This window comes from Epithele typhae, assembly GCF_022376455.1.
Source record: "Epithele typhae strain CBS 203.58 chromosome Unknown BXZ73scaffold_42, whole genome shotgun sequence".
Taxonomy (NCBI): Eukaryota; Fungi; Basidiomycota; class Agaricomycetes; order Polyporales; family Epitheliaceae; genus Epithele; species Epithele typhae.
Window position 1 is genome coordinate 212,373 of NW_025954233.1, and position 15,545 is coordinate 227,917.

Sequence of the window (15,545 nt, forward strand, 5' to 3'; positions counted from 1 at the left end):
TCTACCATGTACATGAGTCAACATGAGTCGCTCGCGCGCATACACGCTGCAACGCTAGCTTGCCTGCTTGCGCTCACATGTCGCACAGAGTCAACGGAAATACAAAGAACAAACGCGCGTGAGGCGCGAGGCATCTTCGTACGATACTGGAAGGAGTAACTACGTAGTCAGGGCCTGGGTACGCTCCAGGCACGAAGAGCAACGTGCAGGAGCGCACTGTAGCCAGCAGCGGCCCGGTCGGTACATGAGGCGCTCAAGTGAGCTCTTGAGCGACGCGCGGTAGCCTCGTAGCTGGGCGTCGGGACCGCGCGCCCCGCTTACTAACACCGTGACTGGCGTGATTACCGGAAAAGGGAAATTTCCGTAACATCACCCCCTTCTCTAACATCGTGTCCTCACGATTCAGGCCAGAGTCCATACGCGAAGCGGAACGGTCAACGTTCCCTTCCATCGATCCCATTTGCGCGACCATTGGTCCCACTCGTGATCTAGGGGGTCCGTTAGCTGGACTAAGCGCGCGCGTGGTCCTAGGAGACGGAAGGGTCGAGGAGCGGTGGGATTGTGTTTGTGGTAGTCTTCGATTAGATCCTTGTACTTATCGAATAACTTTCCACGAGGGATCCAAGTGTTCTCGGAGATGGGTTTGTCTTTCCATTTGACAAGGTATTGCACAGTGCCGGATTCGAACTTGGAGTTTACCACGGCTTCGGGTTCCTCGGGCTTGTCAACGCCTTCAGGCGCCATGGTCTCTAAGCGCTCTTGGTTGTCGAACTCGGGGGCAAACGCAGGGGTGAGCAGGTCTTCATTGAACACGGGGTGAATACCACTGAGCGCTTTGGGGAGCTTCAGCTTGTACGCACTTGCACCGACTTTCGCGAGGATTTTGAAGGGACCATAGCGCTTGTGCTCCAACTTTTTGTTTGGACGCACAGTGGTGATGTTGAGCGCTTCTAGCCACACGAGATCTCCTTCTTGGTAGTCTCGTGCGGGATTGCGGTGTCGGTCGTATTTTTCCTTCATGATTTTCTGTGCTGCTTTCAGGCTTTCTGTAGCGGCTTCGGAAATATCATCCATGCGTGTTTTGAACTGTTCGGCTGACTCGCTCTTTGCCGGCTTGTGTGTCTCTACCCCTGTGTACGGATGGAAACCATGCGTCATGTAGAAGGGGGAGAATTTGGTAGCAGAATGTTGCCGGTTGCGATACGCAAAGAGCGCGAGGGGTAGCCAGTCGACCCAGTCATCTTGTCGGTGATTGATGAAGATGCGTAGGTAATTCTTGATCTCCCGGTTCATGCGTTCAGTCTGTCCATCCGTCTGAGGGTGATACGCTGTGCTTGGATTTCCTTGTATCCCAAGCTTCTGGTACAAGCTCTTCGTGAAGTTGGATACAAACTGCGGACCTCGGTCTGACGTGATCTTGCGTGGAAGCCCATGGTGGGACCAGACATGCTTGAGTAGGATGTTTGCGTACCCTTCTGAGTCTAGTGCTTCGAGACATGGGACTGCGATAGTGTCCTTGGATTTCATGTCTACGCACACGAATATGGAGTCAAAGCCGAGACATCTGGGGAGATGTGTGATCAGATCTACTGAGATGTATTCCCAGTTTCGACTTGGGATTTCGTGTGGGTGCAGTGGAGCTGACTTCGCTTGTGTGCGAATCTTCATTCGTTGACATGTTGTGCAGCCTTTGATGTATTTCGCGACGTCCTTGCGTAGCGTCGGCCACCAGTATGAGCGTTGAACGAGATCTTGAGTCTTGCTCCGGCCCGGGTGGCCAGCGCTAACAGAGTCGTGATGCGCGCCGATGATGCGTCCGCAGAGCGCTTTGTCATCAGGAATGACAAGCTTCCCCCTCCTATAGATCAGGCCGTCCTCGGTCTGAACGTAGTCCTCGTTTACTCCCACTCGACTACGTATATCATTATCCATTTTAGACATTGATTCTGTAACGGATGTGATGATATTCGTAGTTCCATCTATTGTAGACTTGCGGAATAGGTGTGGTTTCAACAGTATTTCGTTCTCGATTTCTTCTTTGTCGGCTGTGTGATCAGGTCGTCGCGACAGTGCGTCTGGCTTGCCCATAGTCTTTCCTGGGTGGTGGCTAAGTTCCAGATCGTATTCTTCGATTGTGAGTAACCATCGGACTTGTCGGGGGGTTAAGCGCTGAGGGTTCCGGAAGTATTCCAAGTTCTTGTGGTCTGTCCATACCTCCACAGGATGTGCCGCTCCGAGCAGGAAGTGTCGCCATTCGTCAAGTGCGTGAATGACTGCGAGCATTTCTCGATCGTAGATCTGGTAGTTCCTCTCCGCACTGGTGAGGGATCTCGATAAGAATGCTATCGTTCGCCAGTGTCCATCTTGCTTTTGCGATAACTCGGCTCCTAGTGCGTAGTTTGAGGCATCGCACTCAATCTTGAAGGGATCCGAGTCGTTAGGAATAGCGAGGACAGGTGCGCTTGTGATCAGCTTCTTGATAGCTTCGAATGCACTCTGTTCTTCGTTCGTCCATTGCCACTCTACGTCACCTGTCAAGCGGTTCAGTGGTCCAGCTGCTTTGGAGAAATCCTTGATGAAGCGTCTGTAGAAGTTGGCAAAACCTAGGAAGCCTTGAACATGTTTCTTACAGGTGGGTGTTGGCCACTCCGTCACACCGGCAACCTTTGCAGGATCCATCTTGATGATTCCTGGCGCTATAATGTGACCTAGGTATTCGGTTTCTTGTACCTCGAATTCGCACTTCTCCGGTTTACAGGTGAGCTTGTTCTTTCGCAGTATCTTTAGGACTTCGCGCACCACGCGTCGGTGTTCTTGGAGATCCTGCGAGAGTACTAGGATGTCGTCTAGATAAACAATGACCTTTCCCTGTAAGATGAGGTCGCGGAAAATGTCGTTCATCATCATTTGGAAGGTTGAGGGTGAATTCGACAGCCCAAAGAACATGACAGTTGGTTCGAATAACCCTCTGTTGGTGATGAAAGCCGCTTTCTCCTCGTCTCCACCCTTCATGCGGACATTGTTGTATCCCCATCGCACATCAAGCTTTGTATAGTACTTAGCTCCTTTTAGGCGATCGAAGATGTCCGACATGAGGGGCAACGGGTATTTGTTTTTCTTGGTCATTGAGTTCAATTTGCGATAATCTTGTACTGGTCTCAGTTTGCCATCCTTCTTTTTGACGAAGAAGAAGGGAGCGCCCCATGGTGACTTAGACGGTCGGATACGTCCAGTGCGTAGGTTCTCGTCTAAGAACTCATCTAACGCTTTCTGGTGCTCCCGGGGCATGGGATAGACTTTCCCGCAGTAGGGCTTGGCGTCGGGTAGGAGTTCTATGGCGTGATCATACGGACGTCGTTCGGGCAAGGTGTTGAACGTACTGTCTTCAAACACGTCTCGGAAGTCATGGTAGTGTGTAGGTACCACGTCTTCAAAGGTTATGGGTGCGCGATTCTTGCTCTGTTCTATAGCGATATCCATAGCCACTGATGCTCTTCGTGCGTGCATATACGCTGGTACGTCTAGCATGAAGACGCGCTCGCCCTCATCTAGTACGTGTTCACACGTGTGGGGACAGCGATTGAATTCCACAAGTTTCTTTTGCCAGTCTATGACTGGGTTGTGGTGCTGGATCCACTCGTGCCCGAGGAATAGGTCGGCTTTGCCTAGGTCGGTTACTAGTAGATGCATCATCTCGCGGTGGTTTCCGACCGTGATGAATACTTCCACGTAGTGGGTGATACTTCCTCCTATGTTTGGCGTACCGTCCGCATTGTGTACTGGTATGGGTTTGTCGTATGCCCGCATGGTTAGACCAGCTCGTCGTACGAGGTCACGATGTATGCAAGAACCGGTGCACCCGGTATCTAGTAGCGCTTGTACCCGTGTTCGTTTGGTGGTTTCGGGGTTCTCAAGTTCTAGAGGGATATCCATCTGACGCTTGGAACCGAGAGCTCTAACCACTCCAAACAGTTTGGGTCCGATCCGGTTGATGCCAAAGGCGTTGGGTGTGTTTGGTTCCGCTGCACTCGGAGTTTTCGTTATTTTTTTGATATTAGGGAGAGAATTAAGCACGGATTCCCGTCCGCCACGCTTCACTGGTGAAGACGCTCTCTCGGTAGATACATAAGGAACAGAGGAGTCTACAGGGTCCGATTGGTCTGGGGTTTCGTATACCGGGAGACAAGCGAAACGGTTCTTGGTGGCTATGTTACATTGAGGGAGAACAGAATTGATTACGAGGGGGGAACGGGGTCGTGCAGCAACTCCGTTCCGAACGAAAAACCCTGCGATAGGAAGTCTTCGGGCTCCTCGGCGACCCAAGCGCGTATGGCGTCGACAAACTCTGAGCGCTCGGCGGTTTCCCACGAACGCAGCGTCTGTGTCGGGCGGTTCGGGATATGCCAGGGTGATCCGCACGTGCCGGCCTGGTCTTTCCGCGCGCCGCACTCAGGCTTGCGGCACTTCTGCGCGTTCAACCTGTCGATATCCATAGGTTGACCGTGTCCTCCGTAGGTGGTGCCGGTGTGATCGCGACGGTCCGATCGCGCGTCATACAGTGGCCGCGAGGGCGCGGGCCGGGGCGGTACCTCGGCTGTGCTAGTCTTCGTGTTCGCGCGTGTGGTGCTGCCCGTTGCATGAGTATCACGACGCATGAGGTTGAAGTCGCGATCCGCATCATCAAGATCAGTGATGCGCGTCTTCCATTCCTGATACGTTGTCGGCTTTTGGTGGGAGCGGAAGATGTCCTTGAGTAGGTCGCCGCGCACTTTGTGTAGTACCATCTCGATTATACTTGTGTCCGTGAGCGTGAGGCCTGACGCGTATACCAACCGCTCAAATTCAGTGAAGAAGTCTTGCGCGGTCATGCTGCCTTGACGTACTAGGGTGAGCTCATGGTAGGCGCGTCGTTTCGCGTTTCGGTCCAAGAACACATCGTCCACCGCGGTCCAGAAAGCTTCGATGTCTGCGAAGGTCCACCGGCCATTGGCGTAATTGGCTGTTCGGAACGCAGCTCTCCATTGTTCCACCGCGCGCGTCCCGCGCATGTAAGAGAGCACGCACCCAACAGTGTCTTCGAGGGTAAGTCCTTCCACAATGATCCTCATCTCATCTCGCCAATTGATGTACTTGGTTCTATCTCCTGCGAACGCTTCTGGGTCTTTGCGCTTGACTTTTGGGGCCGAGACCGCGGCGTTCACGGTGACAGGGGAAACAGTAACTTGTGCAGGTGTGGCGGCATGGTTTGTGAGGAGTGTGAGAAGCTGGAGCACAGAGGCGAACTGTCCCGGGTCGATCGTTGCCATTTCTGGCGTTGTTGGTGGTACAACTGGTGGCGGAGTTCCGTCTGCGCCTTGATCAGGTTCGGATGCGGCGTCGCTAGCGTCGGCCTCTTCGGGAGGGGGTGTTGCAGGTGGATCGGCGGTGTTTTCGTCAGGGTCGACGAACGTCTCTTCTTCTTCTTGAGGTTGGGTGATTTCTTCCCAGCGTGCGGACGCGAAGATGAAGCGCTGGACGCCGCTGGTTGTGTCGTCGTATCTGTGCGGGCAAGGATTGCGTTCACAGCGCTGAAGCTGGCGGCTGCTTTCGGGTCTGTGCGCGTCGTAGCTTTCTTCAACGTTGTGCGCGTGGAAGCGCCCTGCACACCGGAGTTGTCGCGACAGATTGAGGGAGCGTTGTTTGCTGGAGTTTGAGCGGTTCGGGCAAGTCGGGGGGCAGGCGGTTGAGCGCTTTTCGCGTGGGAATTGATTTGGGAGGCGAGGTTCTGTCTACACGACTGTCTGAACCTATAGGGCGTGGAAACGCAACTGGCGCTCAAGGGTAGGAAGGAGATGGAGATGGAGTTGGTTGAACTCGCGCACGCTAGGTTCGCGTGCGTTGGGAGGCGGAAAGTGTTTGAGGAGGTGAGGGCGGCGGATCTCACGCGGCGGAGACGCGGCGGAGGAGTCGGCGAAGATGTCCTCGGAGAGCGAGGTAAGCGGGAGGATGGAGGATTCACTGTACGCGGACACTGGAGACAGGTCGCGTTAGCGTACAAAGTGTGGGGAGGTTTGGATGGCCGTACTCGTGTGATCGCGCGCTGGATTCCGCGGCGAGGAGGATTTGAGTAGGCGGGGGTTGGGTAGAAGCTGCTTATGAGACGCCTTAGCGCGCGCGGCTATCTACGAGATTAGATAGCGCACCGGCCGAGACTCGCGAGGGAGATTGGAGGTACGAAAGCCCAAGCAGCTTCTGGAGATTGCTCCTCCAGAAGTGCGCTCTTTTATATTCGCTGTCTACCATGTACATGAGTCAACATGAGTCGCTCGCGCGCATACACGCTGCAACGCTAGCTTGCCTGCTTGCGCTCACATGTCGCACAGAGTCAACGGAAATACAAAGAACAAACGCGCGTGAGGCGCGAGGCATCTTCGTACGATACTGGAAGGAGTAACTACGTAGTCAGGGCCTGGGTACGCTCCAGGCACGAAGAGCAACGTGCAGGAGCGCACTGTAGCCAGCAGCGGCCCGGTCGGTACATGAGGCGCTCAAGTGAGCTCTTGAGCGACGCGCGGTAGCCTCGTAGCTGGGCGTCGGGACCGCGCGCCCCGCTTACTAACACCGTGACTGGCGTGATTACCGGAAAAGGGAAATTTCCGTAACACTGATGAGGCGCCGAGCCGTATACTACGGCCGCGTCCTCATAACAAGAACTCACCAGATCGTTCAAAGGGAAAGCCTGTCCGCCTCAAGCACGCCCGACACACAAGCGTCCCGCAGCTGGCGGCGCGAGACGGCCCGAAATAGCCTCGCGGTAGCAGGAAGCGAGCAAGACAACCAGAAATGGCGCACACGGGGCGCGCGGCTTCGCTGACGGAGCGGTGGGGCCACGCCCGTCGCCGGTGTTGCGACCACCGCCTCACCGCAGGCCAGAGATCGGGCTAAGCTGACTTATCTCACCACTGTCACTACCACCCTCTCGTCGCCCCTCCACCCCCGTCTGAGCTGCCCCTCACCCAAGGCGTACCCACCCACCCTCTCGAGACCCCTGCGCTGCGGGCCGTAGGCCGATTCTCCTCCGCGGTCAACCCCTAGGCCGAAGCCCCGTCGCACCTCCGTTCTCCCACCATGCTCGTGCTCTGGGCCCTCGCCCTCGTGGCCCTCTTCTCTAGCTCTAGCGCGCTCGCGCTCCCCGCGGGTTCAGACCAGATTGTGATCGGCGACTTCAAGAAGGGGAAGGATGGCCGTCGGTACGAGCACGGGGAGCTCCCTCCTCTCACCGGCACGGTGGGCTGGATAGACCCCCGGTTGAAAGGGGCAGGCTCATCGACGTACGTCCCTATTTACATCGTACCCTTTCTTCCACCGAACTCATGTGTACGTTTGGGGGAGCACAGTACACGACGGAGAAGCTGGGCGAGCCACTGAATATCATCATCTCGTCCGAGAGCGACCCTTTCATCCTCAGCGAGAGCGGCATGCAGACGTACATCAAGTGGGTCCCCGGTCGCACACCATCTGATGCCCATGCATTGACTGATCATCTCTCTCAGATCTATTGGGTTCAACAGAGAGTGCCTCGGCCTGCACTACGGTCACATCCACGAAGCGGACCTCGGAGACGGTTTTGGGCGCAAGGCGGAGCAGTTCTTGGGACGGCAGCACTACTTCCCCATCATGGGCACCTGCTGGGAGAGCGTCCGGGGCGGACACCACTTTCGGGCCTGGCGGCAGAATGGGACGGAGGCTGATAGTGGGGCGTGGTTTCTTGGGTGAGTTCTGCGGTCCTTTCGATGGGCCGTGGCGGCCGCCGATATCCCAGGAGCCTGTCTCTCGGTCGACGGATCTCCGGAGATGCAACTCCGTGCATCGCGGTGATGTTAGACGTTTAGGCTTCGGGCTTCGCACGTCAACACTGTTTCCAGGCCTCTAGCCAGGGATCCCGCACGATTGGTCTGGGCATGAGGCGGACGCCAGTGGAGAGACGCCTTCCTTGTGGATGGGGTCTCGTGGTCTATGAACACAACTGACGTCAGCCTATCCCTGCAGCGCCTCCGAAGAGATGGACTCATCCAAGAACCACATGATCGTGGAGAACGGGTACAATCGCGGACGGAACTTCATTGTCGACCGTGCCACTGAGGGCAGCTACTGGAAGGGCAAGTGGTGGAAGGCGGAAGTAGAATGGCGTTCGGGGCTGCTGCAGAAGGGCAAGCACGGTTCGTCCATTACTTTATACCCCAATTCTAATCGCACTAGAAACTGACGGAAGTGCCACCGATGTGCAGGCGTGAACCACGGCATCGAGCAAGATGGGCTGGTGGCTATCCTAACTGTCCTCCGCCTCTGAATATTGAATTCGCAACGCGCACGGCACATCGTCACGACCTGCTTCACGACCTTCCTTCCTCCTCGTCGACTCTGTCAAGTCTCGTTATCACGATCATCATGAACATACTGCATTATGACCGGTCTCCCCGCATCTATTTATCGGCGCGAAGTCTTTGGGGTGTGTTGATCATCAGTTGTATTCGTGTAACATAGGTGGGCTGCTTGTACTTTGGATGTAATTTATAGACAACAATGACTACTATGATTCGACAAACAGGCTCGAGATCGAGTACATGGGATCTAATGCGGTAAGTCGTCCCAACATTCAGGCCTCAGGTTCCCTGCCGGGCTGATCTAAGGGTGGGCGCCTAGTGGCTCGGGCACGTTCGTCGCGCGGCATGACATCACGCGCGAACGTGGGTACCTTGCCGGGAGGTTGAGCAGATTCACGTTGGCCTTATCCCTCGCTTGACTTCGCTTGCTCCGGTGCAGCTGCGGCGGTCGCAACACGCTTTTCTGGCACACGTGGACGTTCATAGACGGCCACTCGAATCCGCCGTCTCTGGACTACGGCCTCCACCGCTGAGCGCTAGCGCAGAGCTCTGGAGAGCGTGGGGCGCGCGGGAAGCAGCGAAGGTCCGAGGCAGCCGGACGCACCGGGGAGCAAACTCTGGGTGGAGTGGACTCGGGAAGCAGCTGACCCAGAAGTACGCATCAGCCAACATTTCTTCCATGTCAGAGAGCGCCGCCCTTATCGCGTGCATCGTGTATTTTCTTCCCGACCTCGCCATCCACCGCGCGCGCAAACGGCAGTGACGGCGCATATAAGGCCGCGCTCCCCGGTCCGGCCTCCTTTCTCGCCCCTTCAAGCTCTCCTCGCTGCCGTCCTCGTGCGCGAAGAGCATTCCGCCTTCAGGGACACCTCGAGTTAACCCCTAGACGCGACCTAGCTACACGATGCCCTCCCGTCCCGCATCCGCCGACTCCAAGGCTCCGTCCTTCAAGGACCCCACGGGCGACGTCGAGAAGACCGGTTTCGCGGTCCATGTTGAAGAACACGATGTGTACGAGGGCGAGGACGCCGCCATCGACCCCGTCTACTACGCCAAGGCGAAGGTCCTCAACCTGGCCTTCCAGGAGATCGGCATGGGCCACTACCAGGTGCGCATCCTCCTTTGCCCTAGGGTTGCATGTATGCGCGCGCAGAAAGCTCATCGCTGCGGCCTTATCTTCGCAGTGGTACCTGTTCTTCGTTGCTGGTTTCGGCTGGTTCGCGTAAGTGCAGCGTCTCTCGGTTCGCGCGCCTGTCCGTTTCTGAATCTTGCTCGTGACCTGCAGCGATAATCTGTGGCTGGTGAGCTCTCGCGTCGTGTATTGGCCGGGGAAATGCAGAATCTAACCTGGGTTCGCTCAGTGCTTGACCGGCCTGATCATCAACCCGGTCACGATGGAGTTCGCGGGTTTCAAGGGCCCGTTCCTCATCCTCGCGCAAAGTATCGGTCTCCTGTTCGGCGCCATCTTCTGGGGCGTCGGATGCGACATTTGGGGACGGAGGTGAGTCGCGCGCAATGGCCTCCGCTCGTCGCATCTCATGACGTCATTTAGAATTTCTTTCAACATGACGCTTTTGATCACGAGTATCTTCGCGCTCGCGGCAGGAGGAGCGCCCACCGCGATCGCGCTGTGCTCCCTCATTGCCACCTGGAACTTGGGGGTCGGCGGTAACCTTCCCGTCGACTCTGCGGTCTTTCTCGAGTTCGTGCCGGCATCGCACCAATGGCTCCTCACCGTACTCTCCATCTGGTGGGCGATCGGCCAGCTTGTGGCTTCACTCGTGAGTCTTTTCCGCTCGCGCTGAAGATGTCGCGCGACCCACTGTTGACCGCTCGTGTGACGCGCTGCAGGTCGCGTGGCCGTACATTGCCAACTTCACGTGCTCGTCCACGGAAGGTTGCACCAAGGCCGCGAACATGGGCTGGCGCTACTACCTCTGGACGATGGGTGGCTTGATGATGTTCCTCTTCTTCCTCCGCGTCTTCGTATTCCACCTATACGAGAGCCCTAAGTACCTCATGGGCAAGGGTGAGGACGAGAAGGCGGTCGAGGTTATCCACGAGGTCGCGAGGTATAACGGAAAGACCAGCAGCCTCACCCTGGATATGCTCAAGAATGCCGAACGCACGGCGCGCTCAGGAGGCGCGCTGACCGCCGTCAAAAGCGAGGATAAGGCGGAGCAGTCTGTCATGCCGGCGATGGACACGAGCATGAAAGCGCGCGCGATGCGCAAGGTGTCGATGGTGAACACGGAGCACGTCAAGTCGCTCTTCGCCACTCGTAAGCTTGCGTACTCGACCTCGCTTCTCATTGTGACATGGGGTGAGTCTTGCTTCGAGATGTAGTTGGCTTGTTTGCGGTCCTAACGCAGTCGGATACTATGCCAGCCCTCATTGGCCTCGCCTTCCCTCTCTATAACGGTTTCGTCACCGTCTTCCTGGCTAGCAGGGGAGCCGACTTCGGTGACGGCTCACTTTATATCACCTACCGTAACGTAAGTCTGCCTGTCCTCCTTCTCGCTGAGTCTCGCCCTTTACACCCATGCGTCTACAGCAAGTCATCCTGAGTATCATGGGAATTCCCGGGGCTCTCCTCGCCGGGTATTTGGTGGAGCACCCTTGGCTTGGTCGTAAGGGCACCCTCGCTATCTCCACCGGTGCGTAGATCCCTCAGATATGCTCCGTCTGCGCAGCTGAATAGAGCGACCCAAATAATAGCGCTCACTGGCGTGTTCCTTTTCGCTTCCACCACCGCGCGCACATCAGACGCGCTCCTCGGCTGGAACTGCGGCTACACGTTCACGAGCAACGTCATGTACGGCGTCCTCTACGCCGTCTCGCCCGAGCTCTTCCCCACCAAGGACCGTGGCACGGGCAACGCGATCGTGTCTGCCGCCAATCGTATTTTTGGTATCATGGTGCGTCTCGCCTTGCCTTCGTTCTCCCTCTTGGCTGACCTGTGGATGCAGGCGCCCATCATCGCGCTTTACGCCGACCTCTCGACCCCGGTCCCAATCTACGTCTCGGGAACGCTCTTCATTGTCGCTGGCTTTATCGCGCTCCTCCTGCCGTTCGAACCGCGGGGAAAGGCGGCGATCTAAGCGACGGTACTTACGCTGTTGCCACTAGGCAAAATGAGCGTCCATCGCTGGACGCGGAGACGACGACGGTGATCTACCACGCCCGCCGTGTTCCCCAGGAGCGGCAGCAAGGGGCTTTAGGGACCATGCCCATGAAGATGACGTTGACGCGGCTGCATAGCAGCTATACGATGCTTACGATATACGACCTCTTCCCAATACCCGACTGCCATACTAGTACCCAGCTGCTTGTAAATGCAGGCTTTGCGCTGAAAACGCGAGAGCCATTCATAGGCGGCCCTATGAGGCCTAACCGGCGACGAACCCGAGCAATGTAGAAGCTGCTCCTCCGAGACCGAAGACAAGTGTGAGTATTCGGATTCCAGAAGCAATCTAGTCTCCCCTAGGCAGCCCTTCTATTAGAAGCAATCGCGACGCGATCACCTGACGCGACGACACAGCGGTTCTAGTACGCAACTGCGGAGAATGCAAGATTTGCACGCCGATCTAGGTACCTCCCCTTTTAAATTCTCGTTCCTATCTGTGCGCGTGGTGAAGCCGTCAACAAAGGGAGTAAAGCGGTGCAGTAGACAAGTCATTGAAACTGTGATGGAGCCACTGGGAGAGTGCGCAGGCCGGGCCTAGGACAAGAGCAACCCATTAGGCGCCCGCTTATATAAGGGGTACCGGTTGTCCAGGAGAGCGTTCAAGCCCCCCAATTTGCCGCTTGATTCGCAACCGCGTCACCCGCCGCTGGGCCATCCGCTGTTCCTCCACTGACTTCCGTCAATCTTGGGAATTTCAATGGGTATGCGTGCGCGAGGTGCGTGACTGTGTTCCGTCTACCTTTGGCTGTGTGTGCTTATCGTCGTGCGTGCAGGCACCATGGAACGTCTCCCTCCGGAACTCCTGCACAACATCGTCGGTTACCTCGAAGACACACCATCCCTCTCAGACTGCTCTCTGGTTTCGCGAAAGCTGCACTCAGTCGTCCGGTCTCAGTTGTTCTCTGCCATAGACCCGCCTGATTCAGAGGGGGACTTCGAACTTGTTACGCATTTCCTCGCCCGCAACATCGACATCGTCCATCATATCCATAAGCTCTCTCTGGGGCCGAACGCCGGCGAGGATAGCTCTATCACAACAGGCCGTATCCTTGAAGTCGCCACGAGCCTTCCACGTCTTAGGCATCTTCACCTTCTTGGACTGATCATCCTGCCTCCCCCGGTCGAGCCTCGTATCACCAAGTTTAACGGGGAAAGGCACCACCTGGAAACCTTGCTTATCGCGGACTGCGCCGTCGGCATGATTCCTCTGTTGGCCTTGCTCTCCCTTTTTCGAGTCGACCATGCAGAGGTCCACTGGACACCGACTATGATGGTCAACCCGGATGATTCCATAGACGCAGACCAGCTCGTTCCACAAGGCCCGATTGAAGAGGCCATTCCTCCCTTCGACATCGCTTCCTTCTTCCTCAAGTGCGCGGATTACCAACCTAGCCGTCCCAAACCCCCGATCGGCGAAGCCCTGCGACAACTTTTGCCTCGCTCTGGCATGCACACCTTTCGATTCGAAGACGAACTGATGCTGGAGTGTTACCTCGAAACGCTTCCCGTCATGTTGCGCGACATTGGACACACTATTATCAATTTCGATGTCGCGCCTCTTTGTGAGTGTGTAACCAACGTCCGCCGTCGCCGCTCATTGACATTCCACCGTCCAACAGCTCCTCAAAGCTACAACGTTCTCGCGCAGACTCTCCCCCTCTTACCCAACCTACGTTCCTTCAAGTGCGACACTGAAGGCAGTTTGTACGCCTATCCGAACGGGATGGACGTCTCAGCCATCGAAGACCTCGCTGGCGAGGTCCTTTCAGCTCTTCCTACGCGACTGACACGCCTGGAACTCTGCATCACGTACTTCCCCGATGTCGACCTCAACGACGTCCATGAAGACCCCGTTCTGGACCAAACGCCCTGGGGCGTCGTCTCGAACGTGCTGCAGCACTTCCCCGAGCTGAAGCTCATCTTTGAGGTCGTGGACACCTCGGTGTCGGATGACTTCCGTCCTCCGGCCCCGGTGGAAGATGCGCACCTCGTCCTCGCCCAGCTTTTCCCCGCCTTCCATGCGAGGAGAGCGCTCGAAGTCCACACCAGCAGGTTCCGCGATCTGGTGAGTGTGCGGCTCGGCGCTCTTGCTTGTGAAACAGGGATTGACACGTGAGAGTAGGATTTCGGCCCCACGCGGGAACTCTAGGTCCACCCCGTATCTCCGCACAAAATGAAACAAGAAGGTATCCTCCGAGGCTGCACCCGGGTCCCGCAGTCCCATAATGTGTTATGTGTTTTAGGCCAAATTAATCCATGTTGTATAGAGTGAAATTGGTGCTTGCGAACTCGCACTGGGCTGTCCACGATGGACACTGGGGGGTGCACGATGCACGCCAGCCGTTCCGTTGGCTAGCCTCAGCGACCGTTCCCACCTCTCTCCCTCCCGTCTCTCGCTCGCGCAGTTCAGAAGGAAGCGGGTACACGCGAGCATGAGGCCGTACGAGTGGAGCGCGGAGGCGACTGGACCGCGGCACGAAGGGCGGGGCAACCAGTGGTGGGAGAGATAGGGAAGCAGGTGACATCGCTTCCAAACCTGCAGCACCTACCGCAGCACACAAGCGTTAAAACGTTAAATCGTGCCTCCATCACTATCAGCTGGGTACAGTGCACGTCCATTCCCTCGACCTCACTGCCTCGTTAAAACGTTCACCGTTACTCCACATCCTTTTTCACCGATGCCACCACACGGTCGTGACTTCGGGTTTCACCTCAGGAAGTACTGCCCTTCCCTGTTATTCAATGGCAAATGCTCCGACCGCCGTTATTGTCCTCTCTCCCACAACGTCAAGTCCCTTTGCGAGCCGTGCGGAGTGCTATGCGTCAACGGAGGCATCTTGAAGTCCCACAAGACCTCCGCAGGCCATCTACGCAGGACCAGCCGGCCCGACAACTCCGACGTCATCGAGCTCCACTGCGAGGAGTGCGACGTAAGCGTCTTCGGCATACGCTCCTGGAACGCGCACCTCGCGAGCCGCGAAGATCACCCGCTCGTCCATCCCCGCAACCCCGAGTTCCACGACGAGGCGTACTGTTTAACGTGCAAGAGGTTCTTAGAGTCAGACGAATCGAGCGATGGTCATCCCAGTACCAAGAAGCACACCATATTCAAGCAGATCGCGCTCTACAAGGCGGAGCTCGAGGAGAGGGGCATCGTCGACGGCGTTCTGACGGTCTCTCATCGGGGTGCTGTGGACTTTGGTGTCGTCACAGCCGCCCAGGCCAGGAGAGGAAAGCAGATAATCGTGACTATCGTCCCGAAGGTAGCCGGGTTGGTTATGCAAACGGTCACAGCGCGCTCGAACTCTTGCAAGTAAGTCTCTCGGCGTGTTGAAATGCCTTGGTGCTTGACGGCTGGATGTCTGGTCAGGCTCACGGCATCGAGCGATGCGCTGCTGGTGCCGCTCGCCACAAAACAGGCCACAAAGGTCGTGGTAGAGTTCAAAAGCAAACTTCAAGACAGGGGGTTTGTGGGAAAGCTCGTCGTGGGGTTCAAGTATCCTGGGTGGGACGACGTGAAGGAGATGCGGCGAAATGTGGTTGTGCAAGTCCGCGACTAGACCAGCGGCGGTTTCAAGAAAGAGCAGTTCCTGGACAGGACTTTTTGGGTGGGTATTCCCATGTATGCTTTTCGCCTCGACGGACTCATTGATCACCGCGATATCCGGCTCCAGCTCGATATTGCGCCTACTACTACTGACATGCGGCTCTCTTGTATATATCATGAACGCGACAGTGTTAGACCAGAGCCGTCTCGGATAGCCTCCTCGTAGGTCCCGGTGCCCGTGTCAATCCCATCCTTGACAGGCACATGCATCGTTCGGCTTGACTGCCACATTTACCTGCTTCCGTCTCCTCTTCCCACACTTGAGGTGGATACTCTGGACCGAGGCCAAGCTGCTCGCTCACATCCTGCGGAGGCTATCCGTTGCGCCCACAGCCTCGCGCCATCACCGCGAAGGGAAGGACACCCGTTGCGCGGATTCTGCTGGTCG

General features: G+C 56.6%; 4 protein-coding genes across 4 annotated transcripts; all 4 read left to right on the forward strand.

Moving 5' to 3' along the window:
- Positions 1-7,107: 7,107 nt before the first annotated feature.
- Positions 7,108-8,329, forward strand: BXZ73DRAFT_50523 (uncharacterized protein; the record flags this gene model as incomplete). The annotated part of the gene is made up of 5 exons (XM_048020451.1): positions 7,108-7,314; positions 7,377-7,474; positions 7,533-7,751; positions 8,029-8,198; positions 8,268-8,329. 5 exons carry the CDS (start codon positions 7,108-7,110, stop codon positions 8,327-8,329), a joined length of 756 nt encoding a protein of 251 aa, XP_047875613.1.
- A 938-nt stretch (positions 8,330-9,267) lies between these two features.
- On the forward strand, positions 9,268-11,464 carry BXZ73DRAFT_50507 (MFS general substrate transporter; the record flags this gene model as incomplete). Its single annotated transcript, XM_048020446.1, has 9 exons — positions 9,268-9,471; positions 9,548-9,585; positions 9,649-9,664; positions 9,725-9,864; positions 9,916-10,144; positions 10,215-10,686; positions 10,752-10,858; positions 10,918-11,020; positions 11,082-11,464. 9 exons carry the CDS (start codon positions 9,268-9,270, stop codon positions 11,462-11,464), a joined length of 1,692 nt encoding a protein of 563 aa, XP_047875614.1.
- An 864-nt stretch (positions 11,465-12,328) lies between these two features.
- Positions 12,329-13,699, forward strand: BXZ73DRAFT_103614 (uncharacterized protein; the record flags this gene model as incomplete). The annotated part of the gene is made up of 3 exons (XM_048015632.1): positions 12,329-13,112; positions 13,170-13,615; positions 13,673-13,699. 3 exons carry the CDS (start codon positions 12,329-12,331, stop codon positions 13,697-13,699), a joined length of 1,257 nt encoding a protein of 418 aa, XP_047875615.1.
- Positions 13,700-14,228: 529 nt separating this feature from the next.
- Positions 14,229-15,110, forward strand: BXZ73DRAFT_103615 (uncharacterized protein; the record flags this gene model as incomplete). Its single annotated transcript, XM_048015633.1, has 2 exons — positions 14,229-14,863; positions 14,921-15,110. The coding sequence occupies 2 exons, from the start codon at positions 14,229-14,231 to the stop codon at positions 15,108-15,110; spliced, it is 825 nt and encodes a 274-aa protein (XP_047875616.1).
- Positions 15,111-15,545: the final 435 nt, after the last annotated feature.